We start from the raw sequence: 23,503 nt of genomic DNA on the forward strand, positions 1-23,503 counted from the left end.
AGTTCTCAACATTGTTGGTCAATCCTCTCACTCCTTCCATGTTCTGTTGAATTCCAAGATCCTGCATATAAGATATTGTTTCAGGCCAAGAACAGCCAACAAGTGCAGCAGCTTCTTTACACAGACAATAAGATTGCTAAGCTCCCATGAACCTCTTTATGTTGTTTGTGCCCTTCCCTGGACAAGATAATTGGAGTTTCAGTTCATACTTCATCACATGGTAGAAAAACCTCCAATATTTTGTTTTTAGGAAGAAAATGAGTCTCAACAGCTTCAGAATGAATTCAAATAATGCCTGTTGTTGTCTTCTAGATCAGCTCCTCAAGCTGTGACAGGCATTGCACCTAACACCCCCACCCACCCAACCCATAATATTTGTTGTCCTGCTCTAAACTTAGCCGTGACAGAATCACTCCTCATCACAACATGCAGTGGACTACAAAAGATGGGATCGAGTTACCTCAGATTCTGCTGTACATAAGTCGTGACGCAGTAAGAACAAGGTGAGTACGTACTCAAGGTTCTTCACTGTTCTCCCTTATTGTTTTGTTTAATTAATTTGTAATTTGTCGCCTCGTTGGAGCCAGCATTTGTTGCTCATCTGTTCAACCTTGGAGTATGAAGAACAGCTGCTTCTACAGTAACGCCGGCATTTAGGCTGATGAGCTAATGGTGCCAACTGGAGTTGTTTACGCTTGAGGACTGGGAAGAATTTCTATTTCTGAGAAAGATCACACGTAAACGTGCACTGATTTCTCCATGTTTCTTCTCTGCTCACTTGCCCCCATCTGTCATTTGTAGATGTAGTCCAGGCAAGTTTTTCTCTTCTTGCCTTCAACTCTGATACGATGGGCAGCTATAACTCAGCCCTCATTCCGGGTAAGCCCTGCAACTATGGATTGTTAAACTTTTGAAATACTCTCTGTCTCTCTTTAAGGAGAGCTTTATTATTTGTTCTCTGTTTCTCTTAAAGACACAGAAGAGTTTGTTTCAATTGTTCGGGAGAGCCTGAGCGAGCAGAGAGCTACTGCTGCAGATGAGATGTTACAGTCAGAGCTTCAGTCTCTGGGAAGTATAAAATTAAGCCAAGTCTTTGCATTGCACTGAAACACTTCTCTCATAACATGGAGTCCTTGGAGTCTGTGTTCCCACTGTCCTTGGGATAAATTTAACTTTCCTGAGCCACCTCATTCACACACAGACACAAACTGCAGCTGAAGATATCTGCTCTGGCTTCTTACTTGTGAGAAGGTTGAAAGGGCCCCAGTAACAAATGAGGTCTGTCAGAAATTAATAACTGGCCAAAATCAAAATCCTCTTCAGGGACTTTTTTGAAGACAACCTGGAACAATGTTTCTTCAGTTTGGATAAAGTAAATAATAATGTCTTAAGGTTGTGTGAAAGGCTTTAAAGTAAATTAATCTTTTGTTGCAGCAGCATCATCTCAGACAGCAAAAATGAAGGAAATCCACATTTTACTTTGAGGACAATTATTAAGTGAGGGTATAATCTGACATAAATCATTGCTTTTTAATGAAATTTCCTCACTTTTTTGCACCACTGCTGGTAATACTGGAAGAATTTACTTTTTCCAATATAGAAAATAATAAAATTTCAAAGGTTGAAGCATACAGGCAGATGGATCATTCCTTTTTGGACAATCTCTCCAGATAATTCAGTCCTGAGTCTTCTCTTCTTCTTACCGTGTGAACTGTTTCTGTGTTGACTTAGCCATCTGTTTGGTATCATTGTGCTGAAAGAAACAATAATGACCTTTTTTAGTTTACTTTTAAGTTAATTTAAAATGTCCTGGTATTTCAGAGTCTCTTCTGACCTAACCACCCATTCCAGCTTTAATCCCAGTGGAGTTTAGCAAAGTACACGTCATTATGTTTGTAATGGTAGGACAGACAAGGCTTTTTCCTGGCATTTACTGGTTGTTATGAAGTTTTGGTGACCCTAGTATGCCTCTCTTTGCTGCTGTTCTCTAATAGTGAGCTTTGGAGATTTTTTGTATTGTAAGCTGCAATCACACTGTTTCTCATCTTGCCATGTGAAAGTGTGTGTGTGTGTGTGTGTGTGTGTGTGTGTGTGTGTGTGTGTGTGTGTGCCTGTCGCTTTTTATGCACCCTGTTCTGACTAGTTTGTGTTGATCAAGGATCAAAGCAAGCATGTTCTGCTGCATCAGGATACTTTTGTCATGACGTCACCATCTTGTATTATTTTTTGTTTATTTAAGGATCAACTGACATTCTGAAAAATGTAATGCTCTATGAATGCCCCCAGGTGGTAATTATTATCATTCGAAATGTTTAGAAGGTAAATCATGCCGTTAGTTTCAGGTTTATTTTGAGTATCCTGCATACTGAGGTGAGTGAAGCATCTGCATAGACCTCTTATTTTTACAACTTTGCTGCTATATCAGTCACAGTTAGGTGGATTCTGTAGCAGTGAACCACAGGTGAGGCATACATCAGAATCAGAATCAGAATCAGCTTTATTGCCAAGTTCGTACATACAAACAAGGAATTTGCCTCCGGTACACTTTGCTCTTTTGTTCTGTTTTTGCATTACAGAATATACAAATTTACAATATACACATATCTAATAAAAAAGGTGCATTTGCAACATCTGTATGCTGTTGTTCTGTACTCTATTGAATGTTCATCAGAAAAACAGCCTGGGGGAAGAAACTGTCTCTGTGGTGGCTGGTTTTAGTAAACAATGCTCTGTAGCGGCGGCCTGAAGGTAAAGCTCTAAACAGTTTATGTGCAGGGTGTGTGGGGTCGGCAGAGATTTTGGCAGCTCTTTTCTTGACCCTAGACCTGTATAAGTCCTGGATGGAGGGAAGGTCAGCTCTGATTATTCTCTCTGCAGTTCTGATTATTCGTTGCAGTCTGGACCTGTCCTGTTTTGTGGATGAGCCAAACCACACTGAGATGGATGAAGACAGGACAGACTGAATGATGGCAGTGTAGAAGATGACCAACAGCTCCTGTGGAAGGTTGAACTTCTTGAGTTGCCTCAGGAAGTACAAGTCCTTCTAAAAAAATTAGCATATTGTGATAAAGTTCATTATTTTCCATAATGTCATGATGAAAATTTAACATTAATATATTTTAGATTCATTGCACACTAACTGAAATATTTCAGGTCTTTTATTGTCTTAATACGGTTGATTTTGGCATACAGCTCATGAAAACCCAAAATTCCTATCTCACAAAATTAGCATATCATTAAAAGGGTCTCTAAACGAGCTATGAACTTAATCATCTGAATCAACGAGTTAACTCTAAACACCTGCAAAAGATTCCTGAGGCCTTTAAAACTCCCAGCCTGGTTCATCACTCAAAACCCCAATCATGGGTAAGACTGCCGACCTGACTGCTGTCCAGAAGGCCACTATTGACACCCTCAAGCAAGAGGGTAAGACACAGAAAGACATTTCTGAACGAATAGGCTGTTCCCAGAGTGCTGTATCAAGGCACCTCAGTGGGAAGTCTGTGGGAAGGAAAAAGTGTGGCAGAAAACGCTGCACAACGAGAAGAGGTGACCGGACCCTGAGGAAGATTGTGAAGAAGGGCCGATTCCAGACCTTGGGAGACCTGCGGAAGCAGTGGACTGAGTCTGGAGTAGAAACATCCAGAGCCACCGTGCACAGGCGTGTACAGGAAATGGGCTACAGGTGCCGCATTCCCCAGGTCAAGCCACTTTTGAACCAGAAACAGCAGCAGAAGCGCCTGACCTGGGCTACAGAGAAGCAGCACTGGACTGTTGCTCAGTGGTCCAAAGTACTTTTTTCGGATGAAATCAAATTTTGCATGTCATTCGGAAATCAAGGTGCCAGAGTCTGGAGGAAGACTGGGGAGAAGGAAATGCCAAAATGCCAGAAGTCCAGTGTCAAGTACCCACAGTCAGTGATGGTCTGGGGGGCCGTGTCAGCTGCTGGTGTTGGTCCACTGTGTTTTATCAAGGGCAGGGTCAATGCAGCTAGCTATCAGGAGATTTTGGAGCACTTCATGCTTCCATCTGCTGAAAAGCTTTATGGAGATGAAGATTTCATTTTTCAGCACGACCTGGCATCTGCTCACAGTGCCAAAACCACTGGTAAATGGTTTACTGACCATGGTATCACTGTGCTCAATTGGCCTGCCAACTCTCCTGACCTGAACCCCATAGAGAATCTGTGGGATATTGTGAAGAGAACGTTGAGAGACTCAAGACCCAACACTCTGGATGAGCTAAAGGCCGCTATCGAAGCATCCTGGGCCTCCATAAGACCTCAGCAGTGCCACAGGCTGATTGCCTCCATGCCACGCCGCATTGAAGCAGTCATTTCTGCAAAAGGATTCCTGACCAAGTATTGAGTGCATAACTGTACATGATTATTTGAAGGTTGACGTTTTTTGTATTAAAAACACTTTTCTTTTTTTGGTCGGATGAAATATGCTAATTTTGTGAGATAGGAATTTTGGGTTTTCATGAGCTGTATGCCAAAATCATTCGTATTAAGACAATAAAAGACCTGAAATATTTCAGTTAGTGTGCAATGAATGTAAAATTTTCATCATGACATTATGGAAAATAATGAACTTTATCACAATATGCTAATTTTTTTAGAAGGACCTGTACAGTCTCTGCTGGGCCTTCTTTCAAACAGTGTCTATGTGTGAAGACCATCTCAGGGCCTCAGAGATGGTGGTTCCCAAGAACCTGAAGTGGTCCACGGCCGATACAGTGTTGTTGAGGATGGATCGGGAGAAGATACTCCACAGTCTCACCTGCTGCTGTCGGTCCGTCAGGAAGCTGTTGATCCACTGACAGGTGGAGGCTGGGATGTTGAGCTGTGTGAGCTTCTGGTGGAGGACGTCTGGTATGATAGTGTTGAAGGCCGAGCTGAAGTCTACAAACAGGATCCTGGCGTATGTCCCTGGACGGTCGAGGTGTTGCAAGATGAAGTGTAGACCTAAGTTAACAGCATCATCTGCCGACCTGTTTGCTCGGTAAGCAAATTGCAGGGGGTCCAGCAGGGGGCCTGTGATGTCTTTCAGGTGCTTCAACACCAGCCGCTCACAGGACTTCATGATCACAGACGTCACGGCTACAGGCCTGTAGTCATTTAATCCTACGATGGTGGGTTTCCTGGGAACCGGGATGATGGTGGATCGTTTGAGGCAGGAGGGGACCTCACATTTCTCCAGTGACTTGTTGAAGATCCTTGTGAAGATCGGAGCGAGTTGATTTGCACAGGCTTTCAGGCATGATGGGGAGACGTTATCAGGTCCTCCAGCTTTCTTTGTTTTCATGCGCTGAAAGAGCCTGTTTACATCTTCCTCGGAGATCTTTAGTGCAGGCAGAGGATCTGATGGTGGGGGGTTGGTTGCTGTATGGGAGGAATTTGTTCCTGAATGGGATGTAGAGGGGATGATTTGAGGTGTGAATGGCTTCTTGTCATGTCTGCAGAAGAAGCCATTCAGACGGTTGGCCAGGAGACGACTCTGTTCAGGATGGGTGGAGGGGCTCTTGTAGGCAGTCAGGTTTCTCAGACCAGTCCATACAGCTGAAGTGTCACCAGTAGAAAGGTTGTTCTTAAGCTTCTCACTGTAGCTTCTCTTAGCTGCTTTGATCTCTTTTGTTAGTTTGTTCCTGGCCTGCTTGTACCGCGCCCAATCTCTACATGGAAAGTTAATTTGACCTCCCACAGCATCCATGGCAGCCTGGCTCTTGTGGTAGTCATCATGTGTATGTTACAATGAGCAGGGTGAAGCCAGAGCATTATTTTCCTTGTCCTTTCTTAAGATATTGAAACGAAAGGCACATTTGCCATATTGTCACACAGGTTTTACCATTCTTCTCACTCTTCATGTTGGCTCAAGAAACTTCGTTCCACGCCTCATTCCTTTATTGTCACAATTCCATTTGTTCTAGATTTTTTTCATTGTTGCTCCGATTGTAAATACAGGTTAAACTATTTAATTGTAGCCATTTCCTAATTTATGAAAATCAACAACAAATCTGCCTGTTACTGACGAGTTCAGTTGTCTTTCCCATTATGAAGAGTGGCTTAGAAGAATTGGGCTCTGTGTTTTTTCATTAGATCCACATGTGCTTCCATTACATCTATGCTATGGGAATTGTTAAGTGTATAAATAATTGTCACACCAATGATTTAGTTACAGTTACTTCATAGTGTCTGGCTCCCCTCCAACTGAATAAATATATTTACACTAAAGGATTAATTTTTATAAATTTTTTCCTGTGTGAGATTTTGCAACTGTATCAAAACATGAATTTATTTTAAGGCTTTTTACACAACTTTACCAGAGTTTCTAATAATCTTGGAAAACACTGTATGTAGCAGGAAACTCAAACTAGACTGTATTTACAGGTAACATTTATGATTGAGAAGGAAAGAAGACAAAACCAAAGTGAAGCGATGAATTCTTCAAAACATCAAGAAAACACAAGTCAGAATTGTTCCCTCCTTCAGGTGAGTCGGGAAACTGGGAGTGCCACTGACTCATTGTAAGATCATTGTTGACACCTGCTGGAAATTCATACGTTTTCTGTCCCCTAGGCTACAGAGAAGAATATCTCGAAAGAGTCTTTTTCCTCCCTGCTGCCAAAGGCTCTCTCTGCTGTACTACATCCAGCACTGCCCCCAGCCCTCAATTCAGACCCTCGACCAAGAAGCACAGAGAAAAACATCAAGCCAAATTTAGAAGAACTGCAGACCGAGCTGAGAAACCTGAGGGATCAGTTTGAACAGATGAAGAGTCAGCACAAGTAGGTCTAAACATGTTTTACAGGCATTTTAGCACTTTAACCTTCTCAATTTACTTGCATCCACATGTCACCTTATTAGTTAACAGTATGTTTAAATACTGGCATAATATTTCTCCTGTTGGTTGGATACATTTCTTATCAATATTTACACAATGGGCTTCACCATTATGTTAAAGAAAACATGTCGGCTAGTGTAAAAGATATAATGGAACGTGTTTTTGTAGAGATTCATATGGAAAAACTGAAAAATGTTATTGTCAGCTGTGCATACCGAGCTCCAGGATCAAATATTGAAATCTTTACAGACCTTGTGGAGAATAGGTCACCTGTATCTCTGGAAATTTTAACATAGATTTGTTGAATCCTAACAAATCTAAAACAACAAATGCATTTAGAAATAGTCGCAATGTGCTTATGTACAAATAAATTAAAAAAGGTGTGTAAGAAAAAGAATAGTCTGTACAGACAATTCTTAAAATACAGAACTTATGAAGTGGAAGAGAAAAAAAAAAAGTAAAAACAAAAACCCAGATTAACTAGTATTATGAGGATATGCAAGAAGGGCTATTACCTTAAAAAAAATAGAAAGTAGTAAATAAAGTATCAAAGAAGTTTAGAAGATATTAAACAGTTTAATTTGTAAAACTAATCTAAACTTAATTATCCTGAACTCCTTACTGGAAATAATGCAGATTTAAATAAAATACATGACCTAGTTAATGGATTTAATGACTTCTTTGGTAATGTGAAACCAAAATTAACTAAACAAATAAATAATACAAATGAAAACGAAGGAGAAACTATAGGGGATAATATAATAAAAAAATCCCTCTTCAATTTATTTGAAACCTGTAGAAATAAATGATAGAAAAGGCGAGTAAATGGAGAGTTAAACATCTAGTGGAATGTTAAGAAATGTATTAATGACATAGTAAGTCCATTTACCTACATCTGTAATTTTATTGTTCACAACTGGAACATTTCCCCAAAAAATTAAGATTGCAAAGGTTATCCCACCACATAAAGTTTGGGATTAACAGCAAGTTACAAACTACAGGCCTATAATTGTACTCTGTCAGCTCTCTAAAGTACTTGAAGAATCTTTAATCAAAGGATATAAATCTTTCTTGAAAAGCATAACATTCTGACAGATTGTCAATATGGTTTTAGAAATAATACATCTACATCAATGGCAATTATGCAGAATTAAGCAGACTTATGCAGAAAAATATGGAATTAGTTGAGTGGTGTTAAACTGGCTGTGAAGCTACAAGGAAATGAGAAGTTATCATTACTAGACATAACCTATGGGGTACCACAGGGGTCAATGTTAGGCCCAAAACTGTTTATTTTAGGCAAACATAATAAATACAGATAACACCAGCATTTTTCTGTTCTGGTTAGAATTTACAGCAAATTTAGAGGTGGTCAAAACAGACAAAGTAAAACTAAAACAATGGTTTAACAACTTAGAAAAAACTCAATTCATGATATTGGGAAACTGTAGAATATATGCAGAAACAAATAAAAATCACTATTGATATAAGAGCTTATGATGTAAAATTTGTGGGTGTGACCCTCGAGTGTTAGACCGTAAAGTCTGCAGGAAACCACAAATCTGCCAGCTGAAAACAAAATAATAAAAAAGTGTTGCCATTCTGGGAAAAACCAGATATATGCTAGTTCATAAATCTCTGGTGTTACCATGTTATAGTTATAGTGTGGAAGTCTGGGGTAACGCCTACAAAAGCAATTTGCAACCACAGTAAATGCTATAGAAGAAAGCACTTAGAATAATAAATAATGTGGCATTTAGGGAACATACAAACACATGGTTTTTAAAATTACATATATTATAGAAATATTTTGGGATTTAGTCAAATTTAAAACTGCAAAAATTATTTTCAAGGCAAGAAATAACTTACTTCCAAATAAAATTCAAAACAATGTTCAGTGACAAAGATGGCGGTAACAATTTACATGGAGAAGGTTTTTATTTTTGAGAAACATTGTTTTCAGACAACTGCTATGAATTTCACTATATCGGTGTGTGGCGTGATTTAGATAGTGGGCTGAAGCAAACTAATGACATAAATCATTGTTATAAATATTTACAACAGTTTTTTTTCTTTTCTTTTGTTACATTTTTCTTTTAATGTTTGAAATAATGAAATAATAATGAAATAGTATTTGTTCATTCATTCATTCAGTCATTCATTCAAGTGTTCTGAAAAATATACATTTTTAACTTTTAAGATTTATTTGAAAAAATCTGTGTTTCAGCAAAGAAATTAAACTGCTGATGAATGAGCTCGATGAGGAAAAGAGGATTCGACTGACTTTACAGGTAAAGCTACATGTTAGTCTGTAAATTCTTTCTTTTGGTGAAACTAGGATTAGCTTTGAAGTAATAATATTTGACATCTATTTCTGTGTCTTTCTTCATTTAAGATGGAAATCCAGCGGATGAAGAGGCACATGTCAAAATGAACAAGAAGGACTGCATCAAGGGCATGAGTTTCTGATGTTACATGTGTTTTGTAAACTTTTTTGAAAAAAACTGAACATGAAATGATCTTTTTAATGCCATTGTAATGGAAAAAATTAGCAGACTGTTGGGATTGTTGATTTTAATCAGTTCTTAGTTGGGCAGCTGAGTGAGCTTACAAAGAGCCCCCACAGCATCGACTGAATCATTGCTAAAATGTATCAATCCAATCCCAAGAATCTGCACAGGGCACTAATCAAGGCATTTCTAGTTGATCCAAATCAGACTCCCTGACTAAAATCAACCCCTGATGTCTTGGTATGGCTTGCAAAACTGTTTTATAGTTTGTGCACCCTTCAGAATAATTTTCACGAAGAAAGAGACTTTTTTGGCTGCCGCAACATCCTGCATGTCTGTAATATGCTCTGCCCACATGGTTTCAGACAGCTTTCTGCGTCAGAAGAGAGCAAGCTGAGGTTATAGTCATTAAACCTTATGGGTTCAAAGCACATGAAAACAACTTTTTACGTGATTTTTATCCACAAGTGATTACCTGAAACTGCATTGAAATATGTTATGACCAAATCATCAACGAGTCATATTAAAACAGAGTAAAGATGCTAGCGTTAGTCCAGCATTTTATCAAACTGGGAGCAAGCTGTGAGTTTAATGAAGCCAATCGGTGTATGTGTTGAGTTAGACATATCTTTAGAAACAAATTTTAAAGCTATGAACGTTTTAGATGACAAGCTGACGGAACATTAAAGGAGTTTTCTGAAGCTAGATAACCCCATGTTGTGAGGCTGTCCTCCAGAAACCTGTGGGGACAAAATACACTATATTGCCAAAAATATTCACTCACCTCCCTTGACTTGCATATGAACTGAAGTGACATCCCATTCTTAATACATAGGATTCAATATGACATTGGTCCACATTTTGTAACTATAACAGCTTCAGCTCTTCTTGGAAGGCTGTCCACAAGGTTATGAGAGTGTTCATAGGAATTTTTGACCATTCTTTCTGAAGCACATTTGTGAGGCCATAGACTGATGTTGGACATGAAGACCTCTCAATCTCCGCTCTAATTCAGTCCAATGGTGTTCTATTGGGTTGAGGTCAGGACTCTGTGCAAGCCAGTCGCCAAAATCTCTTAGCCATGTCTTTATGGAACTTGCTTTGTGCACAGTCATGTTGGAAGACTGTTGTTTGATTTTATATACATGTGGCCATGGAGGTTATTGGAACACCTGATTTAAATTATATGGATGGGTGAATACTTTTCAAAAAATAGTGTATGTTACTGTCAAGGAAATGGATTGGAGGGACAGAGCAATTAAAGTGGAACACAAAAGCTATTGAGTTTTTAGCACATAGACTTTTTTAACTTTAATGTAGTTATCACATAAACAAAGGAGTTTTGTGTTAATATTGATCATTACTTTGTTTCAACAATGGTTCTTGACGTAAATCTTGTTACTCCTATGAATGCCATTGAAAAGCTTGTTTATTTCCACTGAAAGGGGGTCACATTTTGGCAACTTTGCTGGGTTGAGCAACAGAGTTGATTAACTGGGTTGTGCACATAATAATCTGTGAGATCCTCTCTGCAAATGCAAAACAATTTTTGGTTGACATAGTGTGATGATGTAGAGCGTCATCTCCCTCACTGGAATACAACCCCTCTCATTATTAGAGGAAATCTCAACGCAAATAGATTTTACAATTTAACCAATCCCATTTAAGGGAACAAACTTTATCCTGCAACGTGTCAAAGAGTGGGGTTTATCAGAGGCTATCTATAGAATTTGGCAGTAGAAAGGATGGGACGGCCTGCTCACTGTCCTGACCCCAACCACAATGAACACTTGTGGGATTCAGCTTTGGCATGCTATTGGTGCCAGTGTGACCCAAAGAAACACATTGGCTAACTGGTGACAAATACTGGTTAATGAATGGGATGCAATCCAATCAGTGTGTTACCAAGCTGGTGACCAGGGTGTGGAGGAGGATCCAGGCTGTTGTGGTTATGTACATTGCTCTTGGTTTTCATTGTTGCCACAAAGAAAACAAAATCAACAAAAAACACATTTCCTAACTTTTTGTGTTTAGTAACAGATTGGAACTCAGTATTAACCAGTGTCTGATCTTCAACGACTCAGATTGCTTTTAGGGACAAAAAGTCTTGATCGGGATATTCTATGGCATGAAGCATTGTATTTTGGGGCACATTTATCTAAAAACCTTGTATAATATATTTGTTATTTGATTCTGGCTGAGCAGTTAATTTATTTTTTGCTAATGTAACTGATATTGTGATATAAGCAAGTTGCTCATAAATTTGTTTCGTTTGTTGCAAATACAAATACATGTATAAATATACATGTATTTAAATAGATGAAAACAATTTTAAGAAATAAAACTCTGACACCAGTTTATTTTTTAAATGTGAAAATAAAATATTAAGTTAGTCTTTACACACACACATATATATATATATATATATATATATATATACATATATATATATATATATACATATATATATATATACATATATATATATATATATATTTATATTTATATATATATATATATATATATATATATATATATATATATATATATATATATATATCATATCATGAAAGTTCTTGATCAGGTTCCGCTTGATTTCAGGACTGGGTTTCTTCACATGGAATAGGCCTGACCTTGACCTCTTGCTTATTCTCAAGAATTACGTCGTACCGACACAGAGGCCTGCAAGAAACAATCACCGCTGTAAAGCTGGAGAAAAAGTAAAACCATTTTTTGAAGGTACACTGTTAAAAATGTCAGAATCGGTAAATGCTGTGCACCTCTCCTTGCGATCCAGGGGCGTGATACGGATTCTGAGGATCCGGAGCTTGCCTTTGGAATGGCATGCTGCTCCAGCGTAGTATTTGAGAGAGACCGTTTTCACAGACTGAATTTCTCTATTGAACATAGCGAGCAGTGTGGTCTCTGCGTTCTTGCTGAACTTCGTTGCTTTACTGGTTATTAAAGAAAAAACAAAAACAGACAGGTTATGGTGAAATATTAGCTTTTTGATCATAAGTCAAAGAATTAAAAAAAAGAGGTCTTACTGATCAATTTTTGCCACTGCGTCATTAGTGCCGTTATGGAGTTTAATATCCATGTATCCCCGAAGCATGTTCTGATTCCAAATCATCACATCCACTCTGTAGTTGGTCACTGAAAGAGCACAACATATTTAGGCAAATTATTCCCAATACCAAACAGTGGAAACGTAAAATGCACCTGTCAAAAAAGCAGTTATCTGGAAAGTTTTGTTTAGTTTTTTTTTTCCTGTTAACTCTTCTTTGAAAAATGCAAAAAAGTGAAATTATTCTGCAGAAAATCCTCACTAAGCTTTTTGTGGCTGTATTTGTTATCACAGATTATATCTCAGTAAATTAGAAAGTCTTCAAAAAAGTGAAACAAAATGGAATATTATGCTCACAGAGTGATATATTTCAAGTTTATTCATGCTCAGTTTGATAAATATGGCTTACAGTAAATTCTAATCATAACTTGAATCATAATTTGTATCTGATATAAAATAAAATAAATTAAGGATTTTAGTACAGAACTGTTATATTATGGCCTAAGCAATCCCAGGGAAGACTGCTGACCTGAAGGTTGTCCAACAAACAAGCTGATTGCTTCGTTAGCATACACCCCAGAATGCTGCTGGGGTGTATGCAAGCATATTACTGGAAAGTTGAGAGGAATGAAAAGGCACACAAGCAACAGGGATCACCACAGCCTTTTGGATTGTGAAGTAAAGCACATTCAAAGGTTTAGGGGAGATTTACGAGGTGTAGACTGCAGGTAGACTCAGAGATCAAGATGCACCAAACAAAGACTTATACATGGACATGGGCTAAAACTGTCAAATTCTTTGTGTTAAGCCACTCCTGAAGCCTCCATCAAGTGTTTTATTTAGGCTAAAGAGAAAAGTAACTGGGTTGCCACTCAGTGGTCCAAGTCCTTTTTCAGATAAAATTAAATGTTGCAATTCATTTGTAAAACTACTCCAGAGCTTGGAGGAAGAGTGGAGAGGCACAATCTTCAAGCTGGTTAAGGTCCATTGTGAGGTTTCCACAGTCAGTGATGAACTGGGAAGCAACATCATCCTATGGTTGGTTCGGACATTGGTTCTCTGTGTTTTTTCAAGTCCAAAGTCAGCTCAGCTATAGAAGCAACCTGGGCTTCCTGAACACTTCAGCAGAGCCACAGGCTCACCACCTCCATGTAGCGCTCAAACTGATGCAGTAATTCTGGAAAAAGAGCTGAGTACATAGACTTTTTAATATGCTGTGATGTCTGCTTTTATTATTTAGTCTTCTAATTTTCTGAGAAAATTCATTTTGCTTTTTAATAGCTGTAACCAACGACCAAACAACCAAACAAATACATTTTTCTATGTACTCAGATGTACCTGTATTTATATATACAATAAAACAATGTTTTACATCACTCTCTGGGTATTTTACTAAATAGAGACTACTTACTGCAAAAAGGAGACTCTGAATTTGTGTTGAAGTAGTATTTTGTTTGGTTCTGCTGAATCAGGACATCCTTCCACCGTATAACATCATAACCTGATTTGAGTACAAACATCTGCATGAGTCCAAATGTTAAGAAAGGTGTACAAACACTGTTGTGTATCAGTATAAATACAAGGATCTTCAGTAAGCAGTATTTGGGTAATAATTTAATCAATAACACCACCGACCAAAGACAGGACATCCAGCATCACCAAAGCGGTCACAGCTCATGCATCTTCCATCCAGAAAATCCGCATAGGTGGAACAGGGAAACGCTTGGCTGGGAGATGTATCATTTATAGTGTCCAGAAAAAGCATCACTGACCTCTGGTGGTCACATTTAAAATAGGAACCCCCTGTTTAGGATTTAAGGAAGTGGAATATTATACAAAAATCACAACTCATTATACAGCAACACATGTTGTCTAATTTATCTAAACTTACCAGAAAACAAAGTCTTTGGACAGCCAGGCTGATCTGTTCCCCCATTGGCATAGAAATCAACGTGACCCAGCGGTTCCCTAAAGCCCAGAGCTGAAAACCATTAAGACATATAACAATCACTACAAAAGTACCGTCGAAAAGCAACATCACTTTGGACTTTACAGCAACAATTAAACCAACTGACCATCAATGTCTGTGTGCAGTGCATCGACAAACTGAGCGTCTGTGGGGTCCAGTCGGTCTTTTGGAGGTTTGTCAGTGAACATAGGCCCAGCAGGATCCAGAGCTGCAAATATCACATCAGTACAACTCAGACAGAAGATTGTTAACAGGTTAGTTTATGTTTAAACCCAGAATTTATTGACAGGGGAAAAACTGTACAGTACATGACAAGTACCGTGTTTTCCGCACTATAAGGCGCACCGGATTATAAGGCGCATAGAATAGAAGCTACTGCAGTCAAACGTTTAACTGGGGTTGCGTTATGCATCCACCAGATGGAGTTGTGCTAAAGAGAATGTCAACAAAACAGTCAGATAAGTCAGTCAGTCAAACTTTATTAATACACTACAAACCAGCGTTCTGATAACTCCATTCACTCTCATGGTAAGGTCTCCTCTACATAGAATTCTATTGAATAGAGCCAACCGCACGTTAGGAATGCATTGGAGTCTATGAAGTTGAAGTTGAAATCAAACGTTAGTTAAAACGTGAAAGGGAACTTTTCCCTGATTCAGTAAACACGTAAAAGAAACAGTTTGATGCACTAAATCAAACGTTAGTACATTCACAATATAGTAGCGTTAACTGTTGAATTATCTCGCTGCTGCTCTATTCCCATGTTCGACTGCGTAGCTGACAGCCTTGAGTTTGAACTCAGCATCGTAAGCGTGTCTCTTGAAAGGTGCAATTTTGGGGTCGTTATACACACACAAGTGGTGTTGGACTAGGAGTAAGCACAGTACAGGTGTTTACCGCTATTACTTCGGCGACGCCCCTGACTACGGTAGCCGTAATGCTGCAAGCGGTGCGGCTTTGTAGTTTACCAGTCGTACTGAAACATTTTGACAGAGCGCCGTGTACAACCAGTATGGATCAACCAATTAACCAATTGATCCATATATAAGGTGCTCCGGATTACAAGGCGCACTTAAAAACCATTAATTTTCTCAAAAAATGACAGTGCGCCTTGTAATCCGGATATAGTGCGGAAAATACGGTATACAGCACCAAAACAGGTTGTACCATTGTAACACAGGTTTTTCTGCAGGAACACATGGTCGCATGGATACTTTCCAAGGAATTTCCTGAATGCAGCTATGTATTTTTTGGAATTCAGTCTAAAGGCTTAAAATTCTCAGAAACATGCATTAAAGACTATCTATAGGACATTCATCTCCGTCATTCATTTAGTTATTAAAACTTGTTGTTGCAACAAAAGGTTTTATTTTCACTTCATCTCAACTTGTCTCGACTATCTCACCCTGAAACACACTGGCAAAAAATCATGTCCTAACGTGCTAAACTTACCTGTTATTCTTCCGATTGTGCTATTCAGATTGGCTCCCACAAAACCGGAAATGTGGGCTCCCAGACTGACTCCAATCATGTGAATCAAGTTTGGAGACGCACCATGATCCTGAAACAGAGTTTTTAGAGAAGTTGCACAAAGCTGTCAGGGATATTGTTTTCTAGCACAGGAGATTTAGTTATAATTGACACACATTGTACCTGCATCATTTTAATGAATGCTGTGATGTTTTCTGCCACTTTGTATGTATTCTCCACTGCCTTAAGGTAATTAAGGTTAGCAGCTCCTTTGTTCCAGTCCACTATCACAACATTGATGTCTGCCCGGGCCAGCAGCCACTTTGTGATGTCCTCCAACCACGCAGGGGGAGATCCAGTAGGCCGAAAGCCATGAACGATGAAGGTGGTTGGTTTGGACAAGTTAAACTGAGGATGTTCTATCAGGTTGGTGTGGGACAGGAGAGTACCGCAGCTGTCGTTATGCCTGGTGTACAGCAGCAACCTGACTCTGGTACTAGTGCCAACGATGGCATGATGGAGACCTAGATCTGTGAATTTCTCACATCTCTGAATCGGAAATGCTAGTCAAGAAAAGAAAAAGAGGGCAAATAATTCCTTCAGGTCAATGTGACGTTCGATTTAAGTTTAACCAGCATTTCTCATGAGAGGTTCAGTATATTTTTTGTGACTCAAGCTTAATAGAAGTGGGAGTATTCACTAGATAGGTGCGTCATACAAAATCACAGGAAAATACATAGAAATTTGTGTTTGTACTGACCAATTTGAATAACCCGGTCATTTAATCGGGTATGTTGATGCAGGGATAGATTTAAAACATGTTAGACAATTTGGTCTTAGGAACAAAACTGAAAAACGCTGATCCAGAATGAATACAAATGTTTACCCAAGCGTTCAGTTCTTCAATTCCTCAACCAAGCCCTCGTCTTTCCTGGTATTCTCTGCCATTAACAAATTATAACTACAGGTGTACTCAGACAAAATATTGGTAATGTTATATAATGAGAAGAGTATAAAATTAAAACTGTCAAATTAAGCTTACAAAAATGTAGGCTTTACAAAAAGTGATGCAAACATTTGTATTAGTGGTTTTCCTGTTAAGCTTTCTATATGAACAGTTGGAAACTTATCCTCTTGCACAACAGAAGTAAGGCTTCTTTTATGTAATCCCACGAAGAGTGAGCTGTATAACCACAAAGCAAGGTCTTTTGCAATAAATTTATCGGTTTTCTCAAGAAATCTCAGTTCCACAGCTGTGGGCGGGCTCTAGTAAGGCTGCACTTGTGATACACTTATGATTAGAAGTCAGCATGTCTATGGGATTGTGGGAAGAATATCATACACACAATAAGATGTGATGTTAAGACGTGTTTCTCATTTCTCAGTGTAATGTTGCACGTCCTACCTTTGCATAGCTGAACAGTTATCAGCAGGAAAGGAGCCAGATATTGCCACAGAAACATGTTGAGCTGCAGCAGATGAACTGTAAATATAGATAATAATGTTAAACTAAGCTGATATAAATAATGTAAGCAGAATTAGGTCCTTAATATATCATAAAACAACAATAGGTGTTCATGTGATTGTTTTTTCCTTTCAGATAGGTGTAGAACAATGCCAAGAGCTTGCTTTCTTATCCACTTACTCCTTGATGTAATTAAAGCAAGGGTGGGAACAGAAAATGTATTGCTTTTTTACAGTGGAGGTGAAGGTTAGACCACTTTAAGATAAGAAATCTGTTTAATGTCCTGTCTCCACCCACAGTGATAATCACAGCCAATGACATACCACTTCAATGTTTACTGCCCAAACTATCTGGGCTTCCTAACACTCGTTTTCTTAGCTACAACAGAGGTCAAATAGTTACTGAATGTTCCCTGCTCTTGCTAGATTAAGTCCCAAAGGGAAGTGTTATTTTTGATCCTTACCTTTAGCTGTGGTGTGATGTATTCTGTGGCCTCCTGTGTCAAAGGTCCAGAGCGTTGCTCTGTTTGGATCTTCACATATTTGGGAAGCAATTACTCCAGGAAGTGAATGGAGGGATGGCAGAACAATACTCCCGCCCTGCAAGCTGTCACAAATATAACCCCACCCCTTTCCTGGGGTTGTTATGCTCACAGGTGATAAATACCTATGAAGTTAATCCTGGTTTAAACTGGTTCTGTGACTGGTTTTGTGTTTTTAATGTGAATTGAAACCACCCACAGAACAGAAAAAAAACTATTCAAATGTATTTATAAAACACACTTTATCTCATGAGAAGCTAAACATTAAAGTGATAACTAGGGGACTTTCCAAAAAGCAAAAGGTTTACTCCACTCACTAATATCATAATGTTTTTAATTATTCTAAAGAGTTGTCAGTTACAGGTAAAACTTGCTTGGGGAGCTGAATACCCCCTTAAGGTGTGCCAATCCTTTATTTGTCCTCCAAAAAGATGAATTTATGTGCGGAGCAGGGGTGGTTCTCTCATGAATGGTACCCTTGGGAAGCTCCCACTTCTGTACACCACCACATACATGACCTAACACATCCACTCCCCCTATGAAGCCTGTTCTGCAACAATCAGTGGCTTTTTTATGGTGTCACTTAGTTACATTTGTTTCTAATGTGGATTATTAGAAACAAATGAAATTAAAAAGAATTCAAAAATAGAGTAAGGGTTTTACAAATCGGGAGCTGGGTATTAAAGAAGCTGTAATAAATATGAAACTATTTGGCCTAAATTCGACCAGTTTACATAATGTGCTTTTTACACATGTCTCAAATTTAATTTTGGCCGTATGCCAAAATATTTTTATTGTAACAAATTGTTTTCATGAACCTCTTGTGTTTTAACATTTTTAGTAAAATCAATCAGTTCAGGTTTGATCAACTAATTGCCTTTTTTGAGGGTAAAACCAGAATCATTAGTAAAGCCCTAAAAATAAAATTCAAAAGCATAATTAAGAAAACTTTGTTCCCAACCTAAATGCTGGTGTTAGTTTAAGCAATTTAGATTTTGAACAAACATTGATGAAATGCAGTGTTAATGTCCTTAAAAGCAGTTTTACTGCTTCTCAAATTCCCTAAATAGTGTTTCTTGTTTTTCTTGAAAATTCCTCTTTGGAGATCCCCCAACCTTAGTGTATCTCTAAACACACATCCTGTTTCTTTGAAACAGTTTTCTTCCATTTAGACAGAACACACTTATGTTAACATTTTAGAGACTGTGATAGAGTATATCTACAATGTGTTCTGTGGATATAAGACACACTCATGACAAGATGATTTAATCTTTTAAAATGTCAAGTGGGAGTTTAAATTCAAGTGATCCCAGAAAGTGTACTTAAGTACTATAAGAAACTACATAACATCTCTGCCAAACACATGGATCCTGGAGAGCTTAAAACCGTAGGTTTTAGCCAGCGAAGGCAGCCTATCCTACAGTATCTCTCTAAACTGTTGCAGCCTTATACACCGACTCGCTCTCTCGGGTCCTCCTCACTGTACCTCGGACTGAGCTTAAACTTAGAGGACATTGTGCTTTTGCTGCAGCATCTCCCAAGTTGTGGAATGATCTGCCCAGCAAAGGGCAAATCTCTTCTGAAAACCCATCTTTTTATCGTGGCATTTTAAACGCTGTTAGTTGTTGGTTTTAGGTCATTTTATGTTAGTTGTTTTTAGTTGATTTTTATGCTGTTCTGTATACAGTAGGGGCGTTTACTTGTGAACAGTTTGTTTTAATGTGTTCTGTTTTTATGTTTATTTTTAACTTATTCAGCTGTACAGCACTTTGGTACTGCGCTGGTTGTTTAAAGTGCTTTATTAATAAAGTTGGATTGGATTGCATTCTATTGTATAAAATCAACAGGACCCAGATCCTTTTTGGAGAGCGGAGACCTGTCTTTCCTAATGAAGGCCCAGCTCACCCAGCTCATATTAAAAGCTATGAAATGATGCGAGTCAAGTAGCATCCCTAACCTTAGACCATCTTTAAGGAAACACTGACCAGACAGTCCCAAAAAATGATTTCAGACCCCTCAGAGTGCCTACATGCAGCTGCTACAAGAACTTATTTGTCAGGATTTGTAGATTTTTGGGTTTTATTTTTCCTCTAGATTTAGTTTCTTACTACATGTTTTTAGTTATGATGCATTTTTATATTTTGTTGCATCTGTTAGACATTTCCTTTGGGTTTTCTTTTACTTCCATGCAGTATTCATTCATGTTTTTTAGTCCCTCTCAGCCACCTTGGAGTTAAGTTTATTCAGTCCAGTTGCTGCCTGCTCATCAGGCTCGTGCTTTCTACCTGTTCCTCCTGCTATTTATGCTTCCCATTTCTTATTGCTCCTCGCTAGTTTATACTGTTTGCTCAACTGATCCAAGACTGTTTTATTTATGCCGTATCTGCCCATGTCCGTGCCTGCTTCTGCCATCTCATGTCTGGCTGTAAGCTTTTTTTTTTATATTTCTACTCACCTCACTGCTCTCACCGGCCTGTATGCAATTGGATCCAGCTCCAAGAGTCCTTCCTGATAGAAATATCCAGCCACAAATGGTCTTCGTGGACAAACGGTAAGTGAGTGCAATGGATCTCTGGGTCCAGCAGCAGATGGAGGACGCACTGAAGAACCTACCTGATGACCTGGAAGTCCTGCCTTCCCCACTTCTGCTGAAGTGGATCGAACCAGAGGCACCCCAATGCCGAGGACGCCGAGAGGGCCGCACCTTCCTTCAGCCACAGCTCCGGCTTTCTCCACCACCTGTGTCAGCGTCTCCTGCTGCTCCCTTCGGCTGCCTACCATACAGCTGCATCTGCTCCTGTGTCAGAAGGTTCAGCCGATGTCTCCACTCTGTTTCCAGGGGATCGTGCCGACGCCTCCACTCCTCTTCATTGCCTTCAAGCACCGGAGTTCTTGTCAGGTCTCCATAGCACAGTTGAGCTCTCTATAGCAGCGATTCCTATGCCCACGTCTTCGACATCTGCAGCTACAGTATCAGTGCTGCCTCAGAGCACCTTGGTTCTCTGATGAAGGTGTACAGGCGGACACGCCTTGGGTTCCTGTTCTAGAGTTCTGTGAGGAGGGTGTCCATGTGGGTTTACTATCATTCATGTCTCTAGAGCTCTGTTGAGGATTCTCCAGGCTTTCATGCTGTTCTCCAGAGCTCTGCCGAGGGTTCTCCAGGCTTCCATGGCATTTTTCAAGGCTCCTTCAAGAGCCCAAGTCCCTAGAGTTCTGTCCTGGGCCCAAGTGTACAGAGTTCTATTATGGACTCATCATGCCTCAAGGTCAATCTCTAAACAAGGTTCTTGGTGTGTTCAAGTTTTTAAGTTTCTTTGTGGGTTCCCATCTCCCAAATGCTACCCAGGGTCCAAGTCTCCTAAGCTTTGCCCAGGGTCCAAATTTCCTAAGCCCCTTTATGGACTCTCCAGGTCTCATGGTCTTCAGACAAAGTTCTTTGTGGGTGCTTCCATTAGCCCTGTTGGCCTCCAAGACTTCTACACTGAAGCTGGTTCTTGCATCGCCATGGCCAACCCCCAAGGTTCATGTCCATCCACTTCGTCAATGCTGGCCTCCAAGCTTGTCCAAGGTCTCTGCGCCACTGTCACCACTGTTGGTTTTTCTGGAGACTGGGGTGCCTGGAACCTGCTCTTGAGGAGAGGGTTCTATCATGATTTATAGATGTTTAGGTTTTGTTTCTTACAACTTGTTTTCTGTTCTGATGCATTTTTATGTTTTGTTGCATGTGTTATATATCTCTTTTGGATTTTCTTTTACTTCCATTCATGTTTTTATTCTCTCTCAGCCACTCTGCAATTAAGGTAATTCAATCCAGCTGCTGCCTGCTCATCAGACTCGTGCTTTCCACCTGTCCCCCCTGCTATTTATGTTTCCCATTTCTGATGCTCCTTGCTGGTTTATACTGTTTGCTGACCTGATCCAAGACGGCTTTATTCATGCCATGTCTGCCCATGTTCGTGCCTGCTTCTGCCACCTCATGTCTGGCTATACGTTTTTTCTTTTTATTATTTAAATCTTTCTACTCACCGTACTGCTTCTGCCTGCCTGTCTGGAATCCAGATCCAAGAGCCCTTCATGACAGAAAGCATTAAATAACAACAAAAACACTAAACTGTGATTGCAAAATATACAGGTAATGGTCAATAGGATCTTAAACTGTATTTAATATGTTTATATCGTATTTCTGGTTTTATTTTGATCTCTTAATTTTAGTCTTTCAGACAATGTGCAATGAGCAGTGGGATAAAGTAGATACAAGCAGGAATTGTATGTGACATCTTTGGATTTTATATTTAAGCTGCAGCCAGTGTTTGTATTCAAGATGAATTTTCTTTAGATAATAAAGTCAATCTAATCTAATCTAATCTAATCTAATCTAATCTAATCTAATCTAATCTAATCTAATCTAATCTAATCTAATCAAAAACCCAGAGTGCAAGAAAAGGACCACGAGGAACTCTTACGGTGAGACAAAACTCATCATGGCGTGCAACACTGACAGATTGACAAATGGCACATATTGAGAAATCCTGCCAATGGTTTGAAACAGTGAGTTTCAAAACCTGGCAGACAGGCAGGCAAAGCATACATGGACCACAAAGACCAAGTAGCTGGTAAAGTTCACAGGAATATCTGTGTCCAATATGGGCTGCAGGTCCCACCTTCCAAATCCAATAAATGATTAGCTTACGTCTTCAGGCTTCAATAGACTCTGGGAAAAGTCTCTGACATCTCTGTCCCAAAGAGTGCAGTCCTTAAAACAGCTAATAAATTCTGTAACATCTTCAAGCTAGCAGGCCTCTAGAAGAGAACCCAACTTTGAAACAAAGCCCGCACACTTGATAGGGTGCCTGTAGAGGAAAGATCTAATTTTCTTCAAGAATTGCTCCTGTGTTTAGCATTATCCATCTTTACATCAACTCCGACCATCTTGACGGAGTGTGGAGCGTAATGTGGAGTGTTAGTCTGCCACCACACAGCATTTTACATGTGGACTGTAAATTTTAGTTTCAGCCTCATCTGAGCAGAGCACCTAATTCCTGCCATGCACGAACTACCACTATTGCTCGTTGAAATGTTTTACTGTTTTAAACTTGTGTGGACCTTATTCCTCAACCTGTCTAGTGTGTCCCTTGGTTTCCATGATGCGTTTTGCCGACTAATGTTCTCTTTACAGAACATCTGTATCATACTGAGATTATAATAATGATGTGGCTTCAGTAGGCAAATACAGTCATATTCAATAAATTTATTTCAGTAACTCAATTCGCTGAGTAAAACACATTACGCAAATTAATTACAGAGACTGTTTTCAAGCCATTGTTACTTTTAATTACAGTGATTTTCTGCTTACAGCTAATGAAAACATGACATCTAATGGTATTACATTAGGCCAATAAAAAAAATAAAAATAAAACAGTGTTCAGTGCAGATATATGCGCTTAATGAAAAGTATGTTTAATACTATGACTTTTGTAAGGCAATGTATTACCAGGTTATTAAAATGTATATAATGGCTAGTATAACATGACACTTTCAGCGAAAGAAAGACAGATCCATATTGATTGCAAATGCACTTTGCATTTCTGAATACCTTCCCCAGAGTGGCATGAACTTTGCTCACCGTGTTATCCCGTCAT

At 39.1% G+C, this 23,503-nt stretch overlaps 2 protein-coding genes across 2 annotated transcripts; one reads left to right on the plus strand and one right to left on the minus strand.

The window, feature by feature from the left end:
- The first annotated feature begins 422 nt into the window (after positions 1-422).
- On the plus strand, positions 423-11,707 carry si:dkey-71d15.2 (SH3 domain-containing kinase-binding protein 1). Its single transcript, XM_047378557.1, has 7 exons — positions 423-503; positions 802-879; positions 974-1,068; positions 6,389-6,490; positions 6,578-6,786; positions 9,070-9,133; positions 9,238-11,707. The coding sequence occupies exons 2-7, from the start codon at positions 849-851 to the stop codon at positions 9,274-9,276; spliced, it is 540 nt and encodes a 179-aa protein (XP_047234513.1). The 5' UTR covers positions 423-503; positions 802-848; the 3' UTR covers positions 9,277-11,707.
- Positions 11,708-11,873: 166 nt separating this feature from the next.
- lipia (lipase, member Ia) lies at positions 11,874-17,914 on the minus strand. The gene is made up of 11 exons (XM_047379439.1): positions 17,787-17,914; positions 17,264-17,341; positions 16,042-16,421; positions 15,841-15,949; positions 14,495-14,596; positions 14,311-14,400; positions 14,055-14,222; positions 13,831-13,920; positions 12,400-12,508; positions 12,133-12,306; positions 11,874-12,034 (listed from the first exon to the last, which is right to left on the minus strand). The coding sequence occupies exons 2-11, from the start codon at positions 17,319-17,321 to the stop codon at positions 11,950-11,952; spliced, it is 1,365 nt and encodes a 454-aa protein (XP_047235395.1). The 5' UTR covers positions 17,322-17,341; positions 17,787-17,914; the 3' UTR covers positions 11,874-11,949.
- Positions 17,915-23,503: the final 5,589 nt, after the last annotated feature.

Source organism: Girardinichthys multiradiatus, chromosome 11, assembly GCF_021462225.1.
Source record: "Girardinichthys multiradiatus isolate DD_20200921_A chromosome 11, DD_fGirMul_XY1, whole genome shotgun sequence".
Taxonomy (NCBI): domain Eukaryota; kingdom Metazoa; phylum Chordata; class Actinopteri; order Cyprinodontiformes; family Goodeidae; genus Girardinichthys; species Girardinichthys multiradiatus.

Bases quoted from the DNA above. Each gene is read 5' to 3' on its own strand.
- lipia (XM_047379439.1), bottom strand. From the start codon at position 17,321: ATGTTTCTGTGGCAATATCTGGCTCCTTTCCTGCTGATAACTGTTCAG. The intron at 14,597-15,840 runs GTAAGTTTAGCA...TGATATTTGCAG, and splicing joins CACAATCGGAAGAATAACAG to CTCTGGATCCTGCTGGGCCT. The intron at 14,223-14,310 runs GTAAGTTTAGAT...AATCCTAAACAG, and splicing joins TCCAAAGACTTTGTTTTCTG to GGGGTTCCTATTTTAAATGT.
- si:dkey-71d15.2 (XM_047378557.1), top strand. From the start codon at position 849: ATGGGCAGCTATAACTCAGCCCTCATTCCGG. The intron at 1,069-6,388 runs GGAAGTATAAAA...CTGTATTTACAG, and splicing joins AGTCAGAGCTTCAGTCTCTG to GTAACATTTATGATTGAGAA. The intron at 6,787-9,069 runs GTAGGTCTAAAC...TCTGTGTTTCAG, and splicing joins CAGATGAAGAGTCAGCACAA to CAAAGAAATTAAACTGCTGA.